This window comes from Alnus glutinosa, chromosome 13 (genome assembly GCF_958979055.1).
Source record: "Alnus glutinosa chromosome 13, dhAlnGlut1.1, whole genome shotgun sequence".
Classification (NCBI taxonomy): domain Eukaryota; kingdom Viridiplantae; phylum Streptophyta; class Magnoliopsida; order Fagales; family Betulaceae; genus Alnus; species Alnus glutinosa.
In genome coordinates, this window is record NC_084898.1 from 34,399 (window position 1) to 55,465 (window position 21,067).

At 39.8% G+C, this 21,067-nt stretch overlaps 1 protein-coding gene across 2 annotated transcripts; it reads left to right on the plus strand.

Moving 5' to 3' along the window:
- The first annotated feature begins 1,834 nt into the window (after positions 1-1,834).
- LOC133854047 (trihelix transcription factor GTL1) lies at positions 1,835-6,293 on the plus strand. 2 transcript variants are annotated; one of them, XM_062290076.1, is made up of 3 exons: positions 1,835-2,866; positions 3,544-5,230; positions 5,387-5,543. In XM_062290076.1, the coding sequence occupies exons 1-3, from the start codon at positions 2,508-2,510 to the stop codon at positions 5,396-5,398; spliced, it is 2,058 nt and encodes a 685-aa protein (XP_062146060.1). In that variant the 5' UTR covers positions 1,835-2,507; the 3' UTR covers positions 5,399-5,543. The 2 variants fall into 2 exon arrangements, with proteins under 2 accessions (XP_062146060.1, XP_062146059.1); XM_062290075.1 differs by having other exon boundaries at positions 1,840-2,866; positions 5,383-6,293.
- The last annotated feature ends 14,774 nt before the right edge of the window (positions 6,294-21,067 follow it).

Below are 21,067 nucleotides of genomic sequence, written 5' to 3' on the forward strand. Positions count from 1 at the left end.
TAAAACCAGTTTTGATGATTGAGTTTTGCTTAATACTTGCACCCTAATTCGTAAACTTTGATAATTGATTTATTTTCTTTTTAAATTTTTACTTGAGAATATTTAAATCTAACACTTATTTGTACCGGCCATGTTTTATTCCTTATCACTTGATCCAAGACCTGAGGACCAATAAGAAAAACTTGCTTATGGAATATAAATTATATATATATAAATTAATGCGGTAAAAATAAAACTTGATAGACAATTCATGTTTGATTCTGAGAAAAAGTGACTTTAGTGGAAAGAGAGTACTGAATGCAGAGTAATAAAATGAGTGATTCGTACGAAAGACACCCACAAAGGCCGATTCATAGGGGCAGTTCTAGAGTTCTGTGTTCTAGTTAGTAGGAGCAGATGATTATTCGTTTTGCTCAGAAGAAAGAAAAAAAAAAAGATAATTATTCGTTTTTTTTTTTTTTTTTTTTTTTTTTTCGGTTAGCATTAAAGAAAACCAAACACAAGTCGGAATAGAATACAACTCAGAAACATGAAAAGCAAGTAAAGAAACAACATCAACAGGTGGCATTTTATTCCATATCAGGTCCTGAATGAGGTTGCAGCCCTCTTTTTTAGCCAATGTATCGGCGACTTGGTTGGGTTCCTGATTATACGTTTTCCAAATTGGGTTGCCTGGAAGCGCCTCATCAAGACAAACAAGGGGACTCTTTAACATTATTCGTTTACCTCGGCGTGAAGAGGTAATACGGAATCTAAGACGCCCCAATCACATGGAACTTATTTAAGCATGTCAGGTGGAGATGGGGCCGACAACTCAACTTTGTTAAAACTAAAGTCATCTGACACGAGCACTGATCCCGCAGGCTAAGGCCTCAAAGGGGCTTCTTCAAGCTTCAAGCTAACTGGCTGCAACATGTGGGATCCGAATCCCCCATTTTAAGTCTTTATTTATTTATTTATTTATTTATTATTATTATTGTTTTTTTAATCATTTTCATGAGTTTTCAATTCGTGTGTTGCGTGTTTTTGTAGTATAAATTATCCAAAATAGTGATTGTAGTACATCTTAGCATGTGGTTTGATTTGGGTTACATTATAACCCTGGTTAAGTTGGAGCGCGCGTAGATATTCTGATTCCTGTGCCTCCAAGTTCATTAATCTTCCAGTTTGTTCCAACTGAAGAAATACAAGTTAAACAATCACTGTAATAATCTATCTTAGAGAATTAATTGGCTAACCCAAACAGACCGTAAATAAAAATAAAATGTGTCCAAGGTATGGAACAAAGCCATCAAGAGATTGAGATCCTCACCCTATATATCCTGTGTATTGCATTGCATTGCATTGCATAGGGTTAAAAAATTTAAAAAAAAAAAAAAAAAAAGTTGAACATTCACTGATATTAAATAAATAAGAAAAAATTTAATGTCGAAGTTTGAACTAGAAAAAGATATAAAAGAGAAAAGAATCTGTTATGGCCCTTGTGGGAAGAGGGGGGCAAAGCTTTGCTGCTGTGAGTTCTTCATAAAGTTAAAACAAAGTCCAATTATGAAACGCCACGTATACCGAGAATTGGAGTGTTTGGTCAATTTAGTAGAACAAATGATTGGATTAGGAAGCAATGGGATTTTCATTGCGAAGGATGATGGATGGAATACTTGTGAGTGTGCGCGACGGAGTGTTTGCCATTTCCTCTAAAAATATTGGTTTTTTATTGTTTGAAAAGTAGTACAATATTGTGGGTAAATGGGTTTTAACAATTATTAGCTGCAAAGTGAGAGCTGCTGACAACACAGCATCCCGTTTGTTTTATCATCTCTCTCGCTTTCTCTCTCTCTCTCTCTCTTAATCATCATAATCCTCATAATCGTCATCGCCATTCATTTCTCTCTCTCTCTACATTTATCTCCTTCCCCACAGCCCATTTCTCTCTCTTTTTCTCTGAGTCATTTTTGCAGGTCTGGGCAGGCAGGCAGGCCAGTGCAGTGCAATTGATGATGATGATTATGCTCGTCTGCTTATCCTCTCTTTCTTCTTTACTGCTTGCTTTTCCTTGAATCTTATTTTATTTTAGCTTTTGGTTTCAAATTAGAGTTATAAACAAAGGAATAAAGATCAAATCTGAAGGCTAGCACTAACTCATAGAAATTTACTTTCTGGCTTTCTTCTTTCCAGTTGTCGATGGTCCTCTTTATTTCCATTCTTCACATCCCATAACCCTCACCTTTCACCACAACTTCTCTTTGCTCTCTCTCTCTCTCTCTCTCGATATTCTGACCACCACCTCCACGAGCAGAACAGAAGCCACGTCCGCCTCCTCTCATCACGAGTGAGTGATTGAGTGAACGAGGGAGGAAGGAAGGTGAGAGAAATCAAGTGAATTGTATAGAAGAAGATGAAGAAGATCCGGTGGATCATTTGCCGCTACTTCTAGCGCTAGAACAATCTATATTAAAGAATTCGGAAATCTAGGCACAAGTGGAGGGTATTCGATTGAGAAATTAAAGATGCAACAAGGAGGAGGGTCTAAATCCGAGATGAGTGCTCCTGCCTTGGCTGCTGCTACTGCAACCGGTCAGCCGATGGGTACGGAAAGCGGACAAGTTCAGCTAGTAGAAGAGGCCTCGCCCATCAGCAGCCGGCCTCCTGCCTCGGCCGCTGTGAATTTGGATGAACTGATGCCTCTACAGGGCGGGAGTGCAGATGAGGATGCACTTGCTGCCGCTGCGGGGGATGGAGGAGTTGTCGGCGGCGGGAACCGCTGGCCTCGTCAAGAGACTCTAGCTCTTCTCAGAATTAGGTCCGAGATGGACGCTGTCTTCCGTGACGCCACCCTCAAAGGTCCCCTCTGGGAAAATGTTTCTAGGTAATAATAATTCAACCCCTTCCTTACTTCCTTTCATTTCCAGAAGAATTCTACAATAATTAAAGAAAAAAAAAAAAAAAAAAAGGAAAAAAGAAAACTCCTTTTTCTTTATTAGAACGCATTGTCCTCCAAGATCATGGAATGGACTGATGGGCAGGCTAGCAGAAATTCCCTCTCAAGATCTCTCTCACGCACGCACTCTCATTCCCCGCACAAAAACGCACATGGGTTCTTATCTCTTTGCCCTCACGGTTCACGAGCTAGCTGGGCATCCCCTCTCTCTCTCTCTCTCTTTTCTTCTTTTTATGTTTTTCAGAACGGCCCAGATCCGCTGCATGTCTTCCAGCCAATCCCCTTATACACAGAAACAGTGAACTTTCCTTTTATCCCACCCTAGAGAGAAAGAACAATCAATTGATATTAATATATTCAATCCCGAGAAGAATTCTTCTTTTATATATTTTTAGTTTTTTTTTTTTTTTTTTTTTTTTAAAGGAGAAACACAACTTTTCTCTCTCTCCCTCTCTCTCTTCCATCTTTCTCTATGTAGCACTTTTTTTGTTAATTTCCTGAACCCGACGAGAGATGATTTTTTTTTTTTTTTTTTTTTAAACAATTTGAATTGTGATAGTATTGAGTGAATCTATTTATGCAAGTAAAATTCGGGGTGGTGGCAGGAAGCTAGCGGAGTTGGGATTCAAACGGAGTGCCAAGAAATGCAAGGAAAAATTTGAGAACGTCCACAAGTACTACAAGCGAACAAAGGAAGGCCGAGCTGGTCGTCAAGATGGGAAGAGCTACAAATTCTTCAGCGAGCTTGAGGCTCTCCATAGCTCAGCTGCCAGTAGCAGCGCCACCGGCAATAACGCCTCAGCTTCCTTCGTACTGCCGCCCGCGACAACTACTGCCACTACCATCAACCCAGTGATTTCTCCTGTTTCCACTGGGATCGGCATCGGCATCGGGATCGGCGGTCTGATCAGCAACCCTATGCCAATCTCCTCCATCAGAGTTCCCCAAGCCCCTCCAGGTGTCGGAATGTTTCCTCCCGATCCGAGTGCGGCAGTGATTGCACCAGCTGCCGTGTCTGGATCCGCCACAACTCCTGCAGCAGCAGCGGCACCCCCGCCAATAGGTATCAGCTTCTCATCGAATAGCTCCTCGTCTTCTCCGGGCTCCGATGATGAGGACGACGAGGAGGAAGAGAGCCTAGAAGGGGAGCCATCTAACGTCGGTAGCAGCCGCAAGCGTAAACGGGGATCATCAAGAGCGGGCAGTAGTTCTGGAACCCGTAGGATGATGGAGTTTTTCGAGAATCTAATGAAACAGGTAATGCACAAACAAGAAGTCATGCAGCAAAGATTTCTAGAGGTAATAGAGAAGAGAGACCAAGACAGGATGATAAGAGAAGAAGCTTGGAAGAGGCAAGAGATGGCTAGGCTGGCCCGCGAGCACGAGCTCATGGCTCAGGACCGGGCCATCTCTGCTTCTAGGGATGCCGCTATAGTTGCTTTTCTACAAAACATTACTGGCCAAACTGTCCAATTACCTACACCTACTGTAAGCAATATTCCTGCTGCCCCACCCCCGCCTGTGTCAGCGGCCCCTGTCCCCACGCCAAGGCCAACGCCAACACCAACGCCAACGCCAACGCCGCCACCACCATCACAACAACAACAACATCATCATCAACAGCAACAACAGCAACAATTTCACCAACGTTCTCCTCAAAATGCCCAAGTAGTGATGGCCATCCCAGAACAACAGGTGCCCCCACAGGATATGAGTGGTGGAGGAGGGATCTTTGAAGCAACTTCCTCGAGATGGCCCAAGGCAGAGGTTCTTGCACTCATAAGGTTGAGGAGTGGGCTTGAACCGAGGTACCAAGAGGCAGGGCCCAAGGGCCCACTTTGGGAAGAAATTTCCGCAGGGATGCTGCGGATGGGCTACAAGAGGAGTGCCAAGAGATGCAAGGAAAAATGGGAGAACATCAATAAGTACTACAAGAAGGTAAAGGAAAGCAACAAGAAACGCCCCGAAGATGCCAAAACCTGCCCTTATTTTCACCAACTGGATGCTCTTTATCAGAAAAAAATACTTGGCGCGTCTAGCAGTGGTGGAAGCGTCAGCGGCAATAACAGTACTTCTTTTAACCAGAATCGGCCAGAAGAGCAACAAGAGAACATCAAATTGGATCCACACGATGCCCCAGCAATTATGCCAATACCAGAACCGCAAGAAGCACTTGCTAGTACTGAATTAGAAAACAAAAACAAAGCTAGTACAGATTCACAGGCCCAGGCAAGCAACATTGGTTTGCCAGCAAGCCTCCTTGGAGAAGGAATTGGAGGGGCACCCAAGAAGGTAAACTCAATCCCTGTAGTTTAATATATACTTACTATTGCCATGAGGGATCTCACGTACTCGATCACTTAATTAATTACCACTGTATGTGCGCCAAGAGAAATATGTGTATATATATATATATATGCTGATTCTTGTTTTCCTACTTGAAGCCAGAAGACATTGTGAAGGAGTTAATGGAGCACCAGGAGCATCGACGTCAACAACAATTAATAGTAGATGACTATGATAAAATTGAGGAAGCTGATAGTGACATTAATATTGATCAAGAGGATGATCAGGAAGATGAAGATGAGGACGAGGACGAGGATGACGAATTAGAAGAGGAGAGGAAGATGGCTTATAAGATAGAATTTCAGAGACAGAACGCAGGGCAGCCTAATGGGGGAGGAAATGGGGCACCGGCCTCCTTTTTGGCCGTGGTTCAGTAGTACGTCTTGGTAGGCTGGTAGCAATGCTTTCGTAGCCGGTCATGAGGTCCTCCTCGCCAAAAGTGTACCATATATGGACGTATCTATGGGTTCAGAAGCATAAGAAGATAACGATGACGTCCGAGTTGAAAACCTGATAATTTTAATTCTTTCTAACTTCCATCACCATCATCTTCTTGTACTTGTCGGTACTCTGTAGAATAGCTTCGTTAAGTTGGGAATTGGGAAATCTTGGATGACGCAGTGATCAGTACTTGTACCAAATTTTTCTAATTTATTGATTTGTTGGCGAATAAACCGTTTCAAAGGCACAACGGGAGAAGTATTTGGATTGAGACAGACAAATAAGCTTGCCAAGCAGCAGCAGCAGCAACAACATCATAATCGTCATCGACGAGATACACGAGCATGGAGAGTAAGAGAGTCAAAAGCAGATAGTTTTGAAAGCTGAAGCAGATGTTTAAGTTCTCGTTTTTAATTTCTATTTTTTTTTCTTTTAAATTAAGCTTTGCTTCCTTTCTTCCTTGCTTTGTTTGGATGAAGACAGTACTGGGTATCCAGAAATTCATATTCTTGCTATTCAAATTGTAATAACTCTAATTACCTAATTTCTTTTTCTACAATGTTTGTCATGTTGTTGTCTTCTCCTCACTTCCCATTGCCATTGCCATAGTAGGATTACGCCAGACCAAAAATACAAAAAAATAAAAAAATAAAAAAAGAGAGGAGGAAAACTACTCTTTACCCCCAATGTTTCATATCTTTTTTAATCTTGCTTTAAAAGTGAAAAAAATTGCAATGCACTTTAACAAAGTTTTAAAAAATTTCAATGTGCCCATACGTTACTTAAGTCCATTTTTGACAGAAATAGACCCACTTGCAACACATGTGGGTTTTTAAGAACAATTATTCTCGAAATATCCCTAAAAAAAAAACGATTAAAAAAACAAAAAAAATGGGAGGTGGCCGAAGCCACCCCATGGACCATTAATTTGGGGGTGGCTAGCCACCTCCATTTAGCCCGACTATGGGGTGGCAAACTACCCCAATGGCCCATGGGAGTGGTTCGGCCACCCCAAACCCTTAGGCAGTGGTTTGCCACCTCCCATGTAGGGGAGAGCATGGGGCGGGGAGGGGCCGTTTTCCCCCCTTTTTGGCCCTACCCGGCACCCCTGCGGGTTGCGAAAATCACACCTGCAAACCGCACAAAAAAGGGAGAATTCGTGCTGTGTGGGGTGAGCAGGGCAGGGTGATGCAGATCGGGGGGTGTAGGTTGTACGGGGCAGGGCGGGTTTAAAACCTTGATCTAGAAACATGAGAAACCAAACCAAAGCTAGATTTTCTAAGGAACCAAACAAGAAAATCAGATTCGAACAAATCACAAAAAAAAAAAAAAAAAAAAAATGAGGAAAAAATGAGGATAATTAATTGTAAATGTGATAAAAGTTCAAGGAGATTAAGTGAAAATATCAGATTTTGCACCTTTATTTGCTAAGAATATTGATAGACAAGAACTTGAACGAATTGAGTTGGAGTATATAGGCGTTTTGTTGGGTAATGTTGGGGGCAAGAAGTAGTTGTTAATGTAATCATTACTTCACATTCCAACTGAATATAAGCACTTGTTAAGGTACCAAATGCAGGGCGGGGATCCGGGGAAAAAAATAACTTAAACTCGCAACTCGCGTCGCCTCACACAGGTTGGTTAAAATCCAACTCGTACCCCTAAAAAAAAAACTAAATACCGTGTTTTTAAGGGCGGGGCGGGTGCGGGGGTTTTTGCTCACCCCTACTCTCATTTGGCCACGTGGCGGTGGTTCGCCACCTCAGACCAGCCGAATAGGGGTGGCCAAAGCCAACCCCCAAAGGGTTAGAAGCCACCCCCACTTGGGCACATGGGGGTGGCCGAATATCAGATAGGCTATATTGCAAAATTAAGAAATTTTGTTGGGGTCTATTGCAAATTTTTCACTTTGGAGGTAAGATTGAAAAATGCGTGAAACATTAAGGAGGTAAAGTGTAGTTCTCCCCCCACCCCCCCCCCCCCCCCCAAAAAAAAAAAAGTTCCAAAGAAAACGGACATATATAAAAAACAATACAAAGAAGGGGATTCTTATTCTCCAGCAATTCATTGGAATTGTAGGGGTTGCAATTCTTTGGATCCAGGTCGCACGTTAGATTGTGTTACATCAACCTTGAAAAAATAAAAGAAGCAAATGAACGACTAGCCACTCCTTGAATAACATTTGAGGAGTGACCGACCACTATTTTACCTTATAAGAATAATGACCACTATTCGATTGATCACATTTTAGTTCGATTGAACAGTCTGATAAGTCCAATCTCAATCATCTGATCTCACATACTAAATTTGTGTGATCCTACCACTTGGAGATGTCATTCTCAATCTATTGGAATTAATCTTCGATGGATCAAACTAACCCAAATCCAACTATAGTCGCTCGATCTCACTAACCCATCTACATGATCCTACCACGTCAAGAATTCATTTTTGATTGATGAAACCCAACCTTCGATCAATCAAAATCGCCTATACTTGTTTTATTAAACAGAAAACGAGCATTCAGTGTCTCCTATCCACTAGCCAAACACTCACATTCCCAAATCTTCGTTATTCCACTACCAAAAAAAAAAAAAGATGAATTATTGACTTTTTTTGTAGACGGTTTCTAAAACCGTCTAGAATTAAATTTTTAGAGACGGTTTTTTTAGAACCGTTCATAAAATTCTAGACAATTTGTACAAAACCGTCTGGAAATGTAAATTTCCGGACGGTTTTATTCAAACCGTCTATAAATTTATAGACGGTCTGGACCAAACCGTCCAAAAATTTACATTTCCAGACGGTTCCAAAATTTTATGGACAGGTTGGAACAAAACAAATTTCCAGACGGTTTGAAAAAACCGTCTGTAAATGTTCCAGACGGTTTGGTCCCAAACTGTCTATAATATACTTAGAAATTTTGTGAATGCGCGCATGTAATTGAACGCCTGCTTCTTTATTCTTTCTCCCTTTCTTTTTTTTTTTTTTTTTTTCTCTCATCTTTTCTCCCATCTTTCCTTCTTCTTCGTTCTTTTCATTTTTTTTTTTTCGACTGAAACACAAAGAGAGAGAGAGAGAGAGAGAGAGAGAGAGAGAGAGAGAGAGAGAGAGAGAGAGAGAGAGAGAGAGAGAGAGAGAGAGAGAGAGAGAGAGAGAGAGAGAGAGAGAGAGCGATTGAAAAATGTGGGTTTCTTCAAGGTATATTTTATCCCTCTTTAGCCCTTGGTTCTTAATTTTTTGTTTACATTTGTGTTGTTTGAAGCTAAACCAAATTGGCAATGTGATTTCTGGGTTTGACAGAGAGAGATCCGGCCGGTGTGCGTGGATTTCTGGCCGGATCTCTCTTCCTCTCTCTTTCTCTGTTGCCAGTCGGTGTGCGTGGGTACCAGATCTCTCTTCCTCTCTCTTTCTCTGTCGTCGGCCAGTGTGCATGGGTTGGCGTGGGTTGATAGATTTTCGGCCTTTGTGCGTGGATTTTTGGCCGGATCTCTCTTCCTCTCTTTCTCTATCGCTGGCCGGTGTGCGTGGGTTGACAGATTTCCAACCGGATCTAATTTCCTCTCTCTTTCTCTGTCGCAAGCCGATGTATATTGTTGTAGATCTGCTTTGTTTGATGTTGTTCTCAATAGTCTTTGTCCATTATTGTAGATCTGCTTTGTTGCTGTTGTTCTGAATGTTGTGGGTTTTGAATATTGTTTATTGTCGTTCAGAGAGGGAAAAAGGTTTGGGTATTTATGATTTTTGTTCATTTTGTTCTAGTTAATTGGTTTGAATTGTTTGCAATTTGTTGTCGGTGCAGAGTGAGGCTGAGCAAGAATGTGGTTCATCAAAGGGGCAAGAAATCGTTCTGCGTACTGAGAGAAAGAGAGAGAGATTGTGGAACTGAATATGGGGCTTGCGAACTGAGAGAAAGAGAGAGATTATTAATTCTGGACTAAAATGAATATAATACCATTATATCATTAATTAAAATACTACAAAAAAAAAATTAATTAATTAATTATTAATTCTGGACTGTTTGGGCAAAACCGTCCAGAATCCGAATTCTGGACGAAAAATTGTGGACGGTTTTAAACCGTCCATGAAAAATCGTCTAGACTTTATTCCAGACGGTTTTTTACCATTTATGGACGGTTTAAAACTGTCTAGAAATGGTGATTTTTTTGTAGTGTTCGCACATACCACAGACTCATTTTATTATTGATTATATTTTTTAACACCTAAAATCTCTATAATTTATTTTATTTATGTATTTTTCTTAATCGGAGTATTACAGTCTTATAGATCACCCGCTCACCTTCGAAGGGGGTGCCAGCCCACCCCAACCACACCTTTGGGCGGCGGACTAGCCCCTTTAAGGGTAAAGGGGTGGTCTGGCCACCTATTACTTTCTTTTGTTCTTGTTTTTTCATTATTTTATTACTTGTGTTGCTTTCCAGGCGGTTCATTCAAAATGAACGGCCTAGATCCTTATAATTGAGATCCTTACAATTCCAAGAAATTGCAAAGGATCTAAATCCCAAGGGGACTTGTGCAGTAGTTTTTAAGTCCACTTAAAAACTAAGATTATTTTAAAATGACAAATGTTAGAGGTACCAAATCTTTTATCAAAAGATTGATACTAAGATGATGTGGAGCTTATTCATTGGTACCCATAACATATTTCTTTTTATTAATTGTTATTATCATCTCCAATAAATAAACTCAACATCATCTAAGTACATATCTCTCTTGGTAAAAATTAAATTTGGTACACCCCTAGGATTTCTCTTTTAAAATACATTACTAACAATTAATTTAACACTTTAAACTACATAGCTCCAATGACCACATGCCACGTAACATGTAACACCAATATTGGCATGTTAATTATAATATGGATTTAATTAGAAATAACTGAGAAATTATAATAATAACAATAATAAGGATGACGATGAAAAGGAAATATGATCGAAGAAGTAGAAGAAAATATTAGCATATTCCTTCTAATTAAATCCCGTTAAGAAATCAAAGAGATATATTTGAATTAAAATTATGAGCATGCGTATAGAACAATTGAACAAAGCATGCAAGCAAATATAAATTCCATGTAAACTTGAGAACTCTTTTCCTTCTTGCTTGTGGCTAGCTTGAAACTCGTTATAACTACTTTTCTGTTATGTTGTTGTACTTATCTTCCGCAAAAACATGTCTTACATGAGTCTTAAATTTCTAAATCATCTCATTTTAAAACTCATGGAGAAATGCCAAGGGTACTTAAACTTTTACAAAGAGATCTTTACATACTGACGTGGCACATACTTAAAAACGAAAATGCCCTTGTAACAAAATCCATTATTTCAAGACCACTCGTGGCCGGACGACTCGCCGGACGGAAGACCCCCTTAATCTGTGGCCGGACGACTCGCCGGACAGAAGACCACCTTGTTCCGTAGCCAAACATCTCGCCGGACTGCCGGTTCGGAGTTTCCGGCTTGTTCCGTGATTTCTCCATCACGGCCAGTGGCGCTGGGCGTCATCCAGCCACTCTGGATCCCGGCCAAACTGGCGGGATCCAGCCCATCCCCGGTTGGATCTCGGCCGGGATTTGGCTATTCGCCGACCAAAAGCGTGGTCGGGGTTTCGGCTTGCTCCGTGATTTCTCCAATCACGACCAGTGGCGCTGGGCGTCATCCAGCCACGCCCGGATCTCGGTCGGGATTTGGCTCTTCGCCGACCAAGAGCATGGTCGGGGTCGTGGTCGAGCCCTAGATTGTTTAGGATGCTGTGTTTTTTTCCAGTGGGTCAGGGTGCTGGGTTTCTGGTGGTCGGGGTCGAAGACGTGGTGGCCGGCGTGTTGAATTTCCGGTGGTCTAATGGTTTCCGAGGGTGGGTTGAACAGGAGATGAAGGGGTATTTTTGTCTATGTATTAAAATTTGTTTTAACTTGATTTAATTATTAATCTGATGTGGAGCCTCAAGAGAGGCTCCACGTCAGTTTGTAAGCTTTCTTTTGTAAAAGTTTAAGTACACCTAGCATTTCTTAAACTCATGATCGACTGTAGATTTTCTAGTCCAAATTAAATGAAGTTATGAACTTCAAAATTTGTGGTTCAAATTTATTTTTCACCCTTTATAAGATAATTAAGGTATAAGTGTGTACCTATATTTGGTGAAAGTGGTGATCATAATTAATATACTTTCCCATGAAAATAGAAGAACAAATGCAACATATTAGAACGACCAACGGAAATGTAATAAGGGCTTTGCATTTCGGCAAGATAGCAGCAGCGTGGGTTACTATATAACAAAGAAATGCTTTAAGGTCAATTTTTGTTGGGCTTGCTTTCCGGCTAAGTCCTAACAAAGAAATGCTTTTAAGGTTAATGATTTGTTCGCGTAACACCTCCAAAATTAAATAATTAAATTTACTTAACTTAGAGTGTTACTCATAGTTCATTCAAACTAATTATATAGTTGGTAATTAGTTGAATTCACTATGTCTAACTAATAATCAGAGTATACTAGAGCGGAAAACAGAAAGAAACAAAAATGATCTAAGACAACTAATCGTATAACCTTAAGCAAAATCATGTATCATCAATATAGACTTAGATATTCCAAACAAACATTACTAAAATGTTAATAACTAACATCTATTTAAGCAAACCTGAAAATGCGAGTCATTCGCTCGACAACATGCTAAACTGCGAGAAAAAAAGAAAAGAAAAGAAGAAGAGGTGTTTCACGTACAAGTGGAAGAAAATAACTAACTCCATGACTTAATAAATAAATTATTATGGAACTTGTTTATGTAAAGAGCCTCTAAGAACATTCACATTCTCAAAATTAGTAACTAGAAAACGTCATGGTACTTTTTTCAAAATATTCGGTGTTGCCTTCACTCCTCTACAAGACTTCGAAAAGGTACTTTTGGAATACCAATAAGCATTAAAAAAAAAAAAAAAAAAATAGAAGAAGAAGAAGAAGAGAGAAAGAAAAAGAAGAAGAAGAATTACGTACATATCTTACTTTGATATATGCTTATATAAAGGGATTGGTTTATTTTGAAATAAGGTATGCGTAATCCCATAGACAATTCACTTATTTTAATGAAGAAAAATTATGCAGTATATATATTAAAATATAAGTACTCATAATTTTCCTCCATATGGTATACTCGGGCCCTTAACTCCTTCCTGCTCGGGTTAGTGTTGTCCTGAAGGACCTGTAATACAATACCGGTACGTACCCTAGATATTGCTGCATACTGTTATATACTAGTAGCCTGACTGAATTTCACCTCAGGTAGCCTACGCTATTAGCAAAGCCATGCATCATGGTGACCTATTCATACATGGTGCATCCATTACAAATAAAGACGATTAGATCCAAGGTCAAGAATAAAAGTAAATCTCTTTGACCATAAGGTCAAATCCATATAATGGTAAGCTCATGGTCGTTATTCTGCATAATACAGTATGTCATGTCATACAATGAAATTATTGTTCACTTATTAGAAAACGTATACAAATATCTATTTAAAGTAGTTATAAATATGTTATAATAATTAGTAGGCTCATGACATATTATTTTGAAAAGTAAAGCATGCAGTTCATTAACATATCGCATGTTCAGAAAATACAGTTTTGTAAACATTTACTTATCTCAGGCGATTCTCCTCACTCTCGGATATCTTATTACCAAATCACTGTAAATCATAATCTAATATTAAACACGCTAAGAAACCTAATATACACACGAAAAAGCCTAATTAAGCAGTCGAAACCCTTATCCGTAATTAAAACCCTAATTATCCATTCTCTGGTGACTGGTGTCATTGATCGTTCTCTCCTCGAGGGTCGAACGTTCTTCCTTCTAGGGCCGAACGATCGTTCTTCAAGGGTAGAATGTTTGTTCCCTTAGGCCAGGAACTAAAAACTTTAAAATCAACCTTAAGTCCTATTTTATGCAATAACCTAACTTCTTCATAACACAACAGTCCACAAACTCATAAACATGCACATAACCATTGGATCCGAACTCACGCATCGCTTAAAATGTATAAAGGTTGTGACTTTTATGCACCATAATTTAACCCCTTGTTTAAATTAGCTAAGCATAAGCAAATATGCTTGAAAAATAAAATATTAAAGGTATAGATTAAGCTTCTCATGTCAAAGTAGAAGGTCCCCAAGCTTTGAGGATGAAATCTCTCTCTCTCTCTCTCTCTCGGTTTGGGGTTTTTTTTTCTGGATTGTAGGAGTGAAAATGAGGTTTAATGGACGTAATGTCCTTTATGTAGGCGAGCTGGAAGGATAAGGATGGATGTGGCGTCCTTTTTTAAGAAAAAACAAAAATTGTCTGAATAGATCGAACATTATTTGAAAACTTTGATCATTGTAGTACGATCGTTCGAATCCAACTTTGATCGTTTGAAGACAATTGTTCAAATACTACAAGTTTGAAATAGATTTTAATAATGAAAAAATTCTTTTAAAATTCCTTTTGAAGATATTTTAGTAGTGTATTCGTAATACTAAAATGTGCAAGAGGTTAAATAGTAGGTTACCATCATTGCTTTATTTTTTCATTCAAATATGAGTATTAATTATACGAGGCATTATAGTTGGACTCTCTCTACAATGCCTCAATCTCCATATCTTCGATAAGGAGGAGGGAAGGGCTTCGCATTTCTGCTCTTCCCTTCTCCGATTCCCTCCTCCGATCCCCTCCTCCCTCGCACCCTAATGTACTCCCCTCTCCCACCATTTCTCAATTTCCCTTTCCCCCTTTAGTGTTTTTAGTATTTTTACTCCTAAGTTGTGGTACTGGAAGTCAAATTTGCCACACTCCCTCATCTTTCCCCACCCACGCTTTCCTCTACCAGTTCCTGCCTCTGCGCATGCTCCCCACGTGTCGTTGCCATTTTTGCTATTATATATGCAGCCAATCTCAACTTCCTCCAACTTAGTGCCTCTGGATCTACATGTGGCGTCCACTTTTGGTGTTTAGAGGCTTCCAGATCTAGATTTGGGCCACACAATATATCCTGCCCTTAGTGTTTTTTGTCTTTCAGCTCTTGTACGAGACCCTATTATTATTAAGTCTTTCTTAGTCTTATCAAATCCTCCATAAGTTAGCCATAAACCAAGATGTATATGAGTGTCTTTAGCCGCACTTACAACCCCACCAATAGGACCACTACAACTAGCTTTACTAGTACGTAGCATTCCCTTTCACCTAGCATTCCCTTTCACCTACTCCACCGCGAGGATCCTTTTCTTTTTTTTTTTTCTTTTTTTTTTTTTTCAATGTACGAGGATCTTTTTGGGCTGTGGATATAAGCAGTCACACCAATTACCCAACCATTTTTTCTAACTTTAGGGAATAAAATTACATTTTGCTTCTCTATAAAAAAATATTTAACAATAAATTCTCTGATCTTTCCCTATATTAATTAAATACTATTTTTTATTTTTATTTTATACTTTTTTCTCTTTTCTACTTTTATTTTTTTATTCATTTATTTTCTTCTCTCTCTTGCTCTCTCGTCTTCTCTGTCACACTCCACCAGCGGCCCAAATCGTCTTCTCCGTCCATTTCTCCAACCAAATTGTCTTCTCCATCCATTTCTCGTCTTCTCCGTCACACTCGATCCACCAGTAGCCCAAATCGTTTTCTCCGTCCATTTCTTCTCTGAAACGAAGGATAAAAGCTAGGAAAGAACACCAGAACGATCTGTCTACTCTCCGCCTTCTGCTATCGAAGAAATCCGGAAAAGATTGGCTCGCCTCCTCCTTAATCCCCAGTTTAGAAACCTGCTCGGCACGAAAATGATGGATTTGATTCGGAGACTTCTATTGTGGAGTGCCCACCACAGTCCACGCCCATCATCAATCATACTTCTATTGTAGTTACTTTTTTTTTTTTACTTAAAACTTTGCCGTCGTTCCACGTCCGGCCAACATCAATCATACATCGAAAACCATTGAATGCCCTTTCTTCCACCGAGAAAGGTTCATTCAAAATCACAAGAGAAATTTTTCTTTTTCATTTTTTATTTCATTTTTATTTTCGTTAAGGTAATGCAATGCAAGAGGTCTCGAAAATCTGGTTGTTTCTGAATGGAGGAGCAAGGAAGTTCTAGAACGTTTAAGCTAGTTCAGCTGGTTGTGAGATAGAAGGTGCGAAGGAGAGAGTCAGAGAGGAGAGAGCCAGAGAGAGAGAGAGAGAGATATTTTTTTTATTAAAATAAGGTATTGAGTAGTTATAGTGCTACCCAATACATAAGGAATTACTGTAGCTACCTAAGGCCCACATGTATATTTAGGACATCTGCTGTGGAAGCTATTTTGTGGTTTTTTCTAAAATTTTTTCTAAATATAAGAAAGGGAATCATTATAAGGTAACTGTTACTAGTGCTCTAATATTGCTAACGACAATATACTCGTTTTTGGTATGTTACTTGTTTTGTTTACTTATTTCCCTGTATTTCTACTGTTCTAGTTACTCTATACTGTTTCTGGTTAGTTTGTACAGCTGGTTGTATGTTCCTTGTTTCATCTTTAAAAACACATACACGTGTACACAAAGAAATGCTTTCAATTAATTATACGTATATCATTTTTGAATCTCCCTACATTCATTCATATTGGACTATATATATCTTTTCCAGGTGTGGATCGATGCCTCGATGGTGTGGGAACCACCACCCCCTCCTACCATTTTCTTCAGTAAAAAAGAAACAAATCATCTTTGCCAACTTGTAGCAACATGGGTTTATGGATCCTTGTCTGCAAATGCAACCCTTAATTATCACAATAATGATCCAACTCGGGTCGACCCCTAAGTGCTCTACCATGTGCATGCTTATATATATATATATATATATTAACCGTCCCTTGGCTGCCTTTCCTTTTCATGCTCGCCACTTCTTTTTTACTACAATCTTTAAGGACTTCCAGAACTCTCCTAATTCATTCTTGTCCAATTATGTACATATGCTTATATATCTATTTATGGGCATTTTCATTGTATGAATGATGGGGTAGCTGCTCTAAAAAGAATATTAATTTAATACATCAAGCTAATAAAGTACATAAAAAAGAATATTAATTTAATAGGTGCAGTCTCCAGCACATGGAAGAAGGCAGATTGGTTGGTGTAATCGGCTGGATTTCCACATAATTAAGGATCGTCCCAGCCCGTACTTTTTTAGTCTGTATCAAGCATTTCAAGTGATAAAAGGAAACAAAGTGGGGTTAAGGAAGGATGAACGAAAGGCTAGAAAGCCATGTGAGTATGTGATTCTCTCTCTCTCTCTCTCTCTCTGTGCGCTTTAGTTTTGAGTCAACAAATACTTAATATTTGGAAGACGCGAACAGTGGAAGGCCATGTGAATAGACAAGTCTCCTTTTACATCATCTTATTCATAAGCATTACCTGAGGTCTTGGCGCTCCAGAAACCAAAATTCACATCCGAGTTTCATACCTTTATAGACTCATCACCTCTCTTTCTTTCGAAACAAAGTAACGACTGTCATCATCTCATCCGATATATGTGTCCTTTATTCCCATTTTTCATCTCTCTCTCTCTCTCTCTCTCTCTCTCTTTATTTTTCTTTTTTAAGCAAGATTAGATATCATTACAACAAATTACATAAACAACACAAGCAAGGTTCAAGAGAATAGATACAAAGCCAGCAAAAGCAAGAGTGGGCTTAACACAAAGGACCCAACCCAACCGGTATAAGGCAAATTAAGACAAAACATAAATAAATAAATAAATAAAACTGGAAATTGGCTCAACCCCAGTCCATAAACTTTTTGGCTTAAAGGCTAAGAAATGGGCCACCATGGATGGTGGTTTTTGCACTGCAACTGAACAAGTAGAGGACTCTGAGAGGCTGCAAGAGATGGGCCCGCTACGGCTGACCACAGAGGCAAGGCTGCGACAGAGAGATGTGCACTCATACTGGTTAGTTGAGAAGCAGTACGTGGGAGAGGCCTCCACGATGAAGCCCAAAAAAGGCTGATCTCGTCAACGTAAAGGGCTTCACAAGATCTGGCATCCAAAAGAAAAAATAGGAAACCCATGTACCCTCTAGCTCTATGCTCACCTGACGGTGGAGTGGGGTGATGGAGGAAAGGACTTAGGCAAAAGGGGTCATCGCACGGAGGGGAGGTGAGGACAGAGAGGGGCAACGGTAAGGTAAACGAGGGAATTAAGGAGAGGGGAGAGAGAAAAAAGAGGACATGTGAGGGGTGATGAGGATTTGGGGGGACGCGTGGCACACATCGAAAGGGTTTAGGGACATTAGGTGGGGTGCATAGAAGCAAGAGCCACGCGCGGGGGGGGGGGGGGGGGGGGGATCATGCGTCGGTCGGGGGAAAAAGGAAGATGGAAGGCGGGATTGCTATTTGCTGGCCGGTGACTGAGAGCTGTGACAAGCACTTGTGCTAAGAGTCTATTCTAAAACCAGAATATTATATATTAATGAATTTGTAGACAGATTGAGATCGCGTCCAACGGATCTAATTTGAAAATGAATACTTAATCAAGCTCAATTTTCATTTTCTAGCTATATATCCACATACCAAATTCTGAGTTTAGTATGCGCGGCAGATCGAATAAATGTCGAGAAACTTTGAAGACATTTCTCGGTGTTTTTATATATGCTGAAAAATTTATCAGCGTTTGCTAAATAAGTAAAAATGCTGAGAAATTTGCATTTAAATTTAGAAGTGTTTTTTGAAAACACTGTTAATTGTATTAATATTAATTAAAAACGTTTGGTTATACTATAATTCTAGTATAAACAATTTTTTCTTTTTAACCTGTTAATAAACCCAAATCACTAATTCAATCCAATGCAATAAAACAAACATCTTCATGCATGTTTATTGTCAACCCATAGAAACACTACAGTTATTAAGTTATACGTACATGAAACATTATCCCAACGCAATAAATCATTTTTTTTTTTTTTTGACTGAAAAGATAAATCTTTCATTAATCAAAAGAAGGGTATATAACAAACCACCATATAGGTGTACACAAGACACCTCCAAACAGGTGTATACCCCACCTGAGCCAAAAGACTCAGACAATTACAGACAGAAATGCTACAAATAAGACCTAGCCAACTAGAATGATGCCTCTACAGTGACATTAACCTTTACTTGAAGAGGGAGTCGGTCACACATTCTGGACTAAAAGTAATGACAAGATTGATCCACACAAAGTAAACTGCCAAAAAGCACACCAACAACCAACCCCACCGGATCGACACCAAGGAGACAACAACTCCACAAAACCCTAAGGGTTGGGAGACTTTAACCTTCACTGAAAAACCAGGAATGACCAAAACCACCATTAGCTCAAATGGCTAAGGGGAAACAACAATAAGACACAAACAAAGAATTAAAACAAAGGTTCAAAAGCTCCAGCTAATCCAAACAGTTGAAGACCCCTGTTTACACTACAAAAAAACATGAATTTCGCCACTTGCAGTTCGTCGCGTGTACGGTCACTGTACACGTGGCTAACTGTTGGCCGCGTGTAAGTAGCCGCGTACATACACGCGGCGAACCTGGGGAACGCTAAATGCACAATTGGCCGCGTGTATTTTAATACACGCGGCCAATTTGCCGCGTGTACATTAATACACGCGGCCAAATATATATATATATATATATATATATATATATATATATTTACTAAAATTCTCCAAATTTATTTTATCCAAAAATATCACAAAATTAAATTGCACAAATTAATCAAAACAACAATATTTAAAAATTCGAATACCATGTACTAATAAATATATTCATTACTAACAATAACTACTTACACAACAATATCAACAAATTTGAAAATCTTGATTTAATAAAGTTATTCGTTACTAACAAAAAAATTTTTTTACAAAATATCTACAAATCTGGAGGACGTCGCTGCGGATCACGAGGTGCAGTCCCAGGCGTGACCTCGCCAACTGTCGATTGTCCCGCAAGAGATGGTGTAACGGGCGATGGAGTCCCGAGAGGGGATTGTTGGCTCAGCAATTGTCCAGAAGGTGACAACGGACCAACCGTTGTCGCATTACCTGCAAGTAATAAAAATAATTAACCTATATAATATTATATGCAAATTTAAACAAGTAATGAGAACAAATTAAAAATAAACCTAAATGTATACATAATATGAACCATACCTGCAGGCGCACTACTAACAGATGACGTACTACCTACGTGTGCAGGTGAAGACTGCTGAGCACCAGGGCATACGAACGATAATCCTGTAGAGGACATGAAGGCCTCAAAATGTCGCATGCGTTGCTCCATGCTGTCAGCCCGCTCTCTCTCGGCCCGCACTATGCCCTCCAACTCCCCAATTTTCTGAGCAGCCCAATCCTGAGACGTGCCCTCGGCAGGTCCCCCCCGTGTGCGGGCCCTATACGAGAAACAAGTCCCGCGAACAGGAGTAACGTTCGGCCCAACCTGCCGAACCCTACCCGCATACTCGGGTCGCCCAACCGCTTGCTCGTACGCGTCGCCAGGTGCCCAACGCACCATATATGATGAGACGGGGTCCGAGGCAGCAGGATCAGTGGACAAACTCTGTGTCATCCGTTCATGTACGTCGTCAACATACAAAACACTGGTAATTAATAAATACTTTATCACACGCATACCTAATAATAATCGATAACCTATAACAGTAGCATACGCATAGGTCCCGTGTCCGCTCGTTAAGGTAAGTGCCGTCTTTCCTTGTGTGCGTCTTCACAAACGACTCGGCGCGAGTGGGGGGCGTGCCAGATATAGATGCCTGTCGCCATACAGTATAAATATATAACAAACATTGGATATTCATTTAATGTTAAGAAAGAACAATTATGCACAAATAAGAATTAGGGTTTTTACATATTGTTCCATACCTCATCGTGATTAAATCTGGCATAACTTTTGGACCCCAGACTATGGGGGATGTCATTCTGCTCCCGCAGCCGCTTCATTCGTTCAGACCTCGCCTTTACATTGAACATTCCCAAAAAAATGTAAGAATTGATACACTTAATTACTTATGTGCTATGATTGAATGAACTGTTTATTAAAAAAACACAACATTTTAGTAATACATTGAAAGACCTACATACCACATTTATTTTTGTGCACCACTCGTGCAGTACGTCCTCCACATCCGTTCGGTCATACTTATCAAAAAACGTATCTGGCATTCTCGCACGTATTGTCAATGGCGTGTCACCGTCTCGAATATTTAGCTGGGTCCTCAACTTCGACTTCCACGAACGGTGCTTACGGCCCATATCACCCCAGAATTCATTCTGTGCCAGGCAT

What these genes read in the sequence shown, in the direction of transcription:
- LOC133854047 (XM_062290075.1), top strand. Translation starts at nt 2,508, where the DNA reads ATGCAACAAGGAGGAGGGTCTAAATCCGAGATGAGTGCTCCTGCCTTG. An exon ending in CTCTGGGAAAATGTTTCTAG is followed by an intron (nt 2,867 to 3,543) that starts GTAATAATAATT and finishes GGGTGGTGGCAG; the next exon opens with GAAGCTAGCGGAGTTGGGAT. An exon ending in TTGGAGGGGCACCCAAGAAG is followed by an intron (nt 5,231 to 5,382) that starts GTAAACTCAATC and finishes TCCTACTTGAAG; the next exon opens with CCAGAAGACATTGTGAAGGA.